The sequence below is a fragment of the Sorex araneus genome, chromosome 1, assembly GCF_027595985.1.
Source record: "Sorex araneus isolate mSorAra2 chromosome 1, mSorAra2.pri, whole genome shotgun sequence".
Classification (NCBI taxonomy): domain Eukaryota; kingdom Metazoa; phylum Chordata; class Mammalia; order Eulipotyphla; family Soricidae; genus Sorex; species Sorex araneus.
Genome location: NC_073302.1, coordinates 441,558,974 through 441,562,173, shown reverse-complemented (window position 1 = coordinate 441,562,173; position 3,200 = coordinate 441,558,974). Strand labels below are relative to the sequence as shown.

Below are 3,200 nucleotides of genomic sequence, written 5' to 3'. Positions count from 1 at the left end.
CAGGCCATTGGGAAGTCTTCCTCCTGATCCTTCTTTTAACTGTCCTTAGGTGTTAGTCTCCTATTATGTTACTCTATATTCCACAAGTGAGTACAGTTCTTTTATGTCTGTCCCTCTTTTTCTGACTTATTTCATTTAGCATGATACTCTCCATGTTGATCCACTTATATGCAAACTTCATGACCTCATATTTTTCTAACAGCTGCATAGTGACCGAGAACAGATGACTGATTAAAGAAACTTTGATATGTCTATACAATAAAATACTATCATCATCACCATCATCATCATCATCCTGTTGATCATCAATTTCTCGAGTGGTCTCAGTAATGTCTCCATTTGTCCTAGTCCTGAGATTTTAGAAGCCTCTCTTTACTCCTCCATCCCAAAGATGCAACATTGGAGGCTCTTTCAGGGTCAGGGGAATGAGACCCATCATTGTTATTGGTTTTGGCATATGAATACACCACGGGGAGCTTGCCAAGCTCTCCCATGTGGGCAGAAAACTCTCTGTAGCTTCCCAGGTTCTCCGAGAGAGAGAACTAGGCTATAAGATGTCGTGCGGCTACAAAGTAGCCATGCACTTCCAGGAACTTGGTTTTTTAGTCTCTGGATGTTGGGATTACACAGCTCCTGGGGCAGTTTCTGAGTGTGACTGCCTAGCTACTGGAAACGGGGGATCTGGGCAGAAGAGGCCCAGTCACAATGCGAGCAGGTTTGGAGATCTCAGCCCCGGGTCCTGCACACCTAGATACTATATTGTGTAGAAATAGATTTCTTGAGTTCCGTGTGAGAAGATTTTTCAGAACCAACGTTATCAGTTTTGAACAGAAAATTTCAGACCAGAAACTAGTTTGAACCAGTTAAACAATTGATTCTTCCATGAGGGGAGAGCTTAATCAACCATGATTAATAATCAACGATTATTCATGGTAGTAGCTTTTATATGTCTATTCATTGTAGTGGCTTGTAGAGATACTCCCTTATAGTAGCATGCATAAGCATCAGGGAACAAAGGTCATGAGAAATTTAAGCAGAGATTTAAAGAACAAAACTTTAGAAATAAAGAGACCAGGTCTTGGGAAGTGGCTGACGAAGTTCCTAATCTCTGGCCTTTCACTTCATCCTCTGTTCTCTGGTGACCCATGGTGATGGGCCCTGACATCAGCTTGGTGAAATCCCATAAATCCATATACTTGATAACAGAATAAGGGCTGGAGCAATAGCACAGTGGGTAGAGCATTTGCCTTGCACAGAACCTGCCCGGGTTTCATTCCTCCATCCCTCTCGGAGAGCCCAGCAAGCTGCCGAGAGTATCCCACCCACGCAGCAGAGCCTGGCAAGCTATCCATGGCATATTCGATGTACCAAAAACAGTAACAAGTCTCACAATGGAGACATTACTGGTGCCCACTCGAGCAAATCGATGAGCAACGGGATGACAGTGACAGTGATACAGTGATAGAGATAACAGAAACCTAAAACAAAAGCTGTTAAGGTGTTTGCATGATCTAACAGGAAACAGACATTCCATATACAAGACAAACCTTCCTCACACCCCTCAGCTATGTCTTTGTTTCCACAGCACTCTCCTCAGGGCCCACTTTACCTCAGCATTCCTCAGGCTGTAGATCAGAGGGTTCAACATCGGGTTGAAAAAGCTGTAGAACAGGAAGAGGATCTGCTGCTGCTCCTCGGGGTGGCGGGACTTGGGGGCCATGTACATGACGATGGCGCTGCCGAAGAAGAGCCCGACCACGCAGAGGTGGGAGGAGCAGGTGGAGAAGGCCTTTCTGCGGCCCTCCCCGGACTGGATCCCCAGGATGGCCGTGAGGATGCGCGTGTAGGACACCAGCACCAAGCAGCAGGGCTTCATCAAGATGAAGACACAAGTCACAACGATGACGATATTGTTGAGCGTGGTGTCCGCGCAGGCCAGCTTGAGGACAGCCAGGATCTCGCAGAAGAATTGGTTGATCTCGTGAGGCCCACAGAAGGGCAGCCTGAGGAGGAGAACCATGTGGACGAGAGACAGGAGGAAAGCGAATACCCAGGAAGAGGCGGTCAGGACAGTACACACTCTCCAGTTCATCATGACCGAGTAATGAAGGGGGTGGCAGATGGCCACGTAGCGGTCATAGGACATTAAGACCAAGAGGAGGCACTCAGTGTGACCAAGCGCTATGTAGAGAAAGGTCTGCATGATGCAGGAGATGAAGGAGAGAGATTTTCTTGTCGACAGCATCTGGGGCACCGTGTTGCAGGCATAGGATAAGTCCACAATGGCCAGGTGTGAGAGGAAGAAGTACATGGGGGTGTGCAGCCGAGAATCGAGCCAGATGAGGCCCACGATGGCCCCGTTCCCCAGAAGTGTTAAGGCGTAGCACACGGAGACCAGTCCCAAGAGGAGCACCTGCACCTCTGGGCCGAGTTGGAATCCCAATAGAACAAATTCTGTGACCCATGTCTGATTCTCCCTCATGTCCTACTGAGGGTGGGGTGTCCCTGGTGGGGTGTGTTGAGGAGCAAATGCAGGTCCAAGTTAGTTCTAAACAGAAAGACATGGTGATGGTGCTCAGTGAGTGTGTGAACTCAGCTAGCATCCTTTCAGAGGCATCACGTCACGTCTTAACCCCCAGTACAGCAGAAGCCCAGGTCATATTAGTGATATATGTGTATATGTGAACACATAGTGACATGTCATCCCCATCTACAACATTTCTTTTCTTTTTTTTTAATTGAATCACCATGAGATACAGTTACAAAGCTTTTATGTTTGAGTTTCAATCATACAATGATCGAACACCCATCTCTCTACCAGTGCACATTCTCAACCACTAATGTCTCCAGTATACCTCCCTTTTGCAAACTTCCCCCCTGCCTCCATGGCAGACAATTTCTCCCATACTCTCTCTCTAACTTCGGGCATTATGGTTTGCAATACAGATACTGAGAGGTTATCATGTTGGGTGCTTTAACTTTCAGCACACATCTCCCATCCCGAATGATTTCTCCAACCATCATTGTCTTAGTGATCCCTTCTCTATTCCAGCTGCCTTCTCCCCAGCTCATAAGACAGGCTTCCAACTATAGGGTAATTTTCTAAATGTTCTCATTTCTCAGTTAGTTTTTACTTTGACAAAATTTAACAAATTGAATGCTAACAATAAGGCCCACTTATTTACAGAAATGAGGGTTTG

General features: G+C 46.5%; 1 protein-coding gene across 1 annotated transcript; it reads right to left on the bottom strand.

Moving 5' to 3' along the window:
- Positions 1-1,561: 1,561 nt before the first annotated feature.
- Positions 1,562-2,482, bottom strand: LOC101546631 (olfactory receptor 2A5-like). Its single transcript, XM_004608203.2, has one exon. The coding sequence runs from the start codon at positions 2,480-2,482 to the stop codon at positions 1,562-1,564; it is 921 nt and encodes a 306-aa protein (XP_004608260.2).
- Positions 2,483-3,200: the final 718 nt, after the last annotated feature.

Coding starts and splice junctions, on each gene's coding strand:
- LOC101546631 (XM_004608203.2), bottom strand. CDS start 2,482: ATGAGGGAGAATCAGACATGGGTCACAGAATTTGTTCTATTGGGATTC.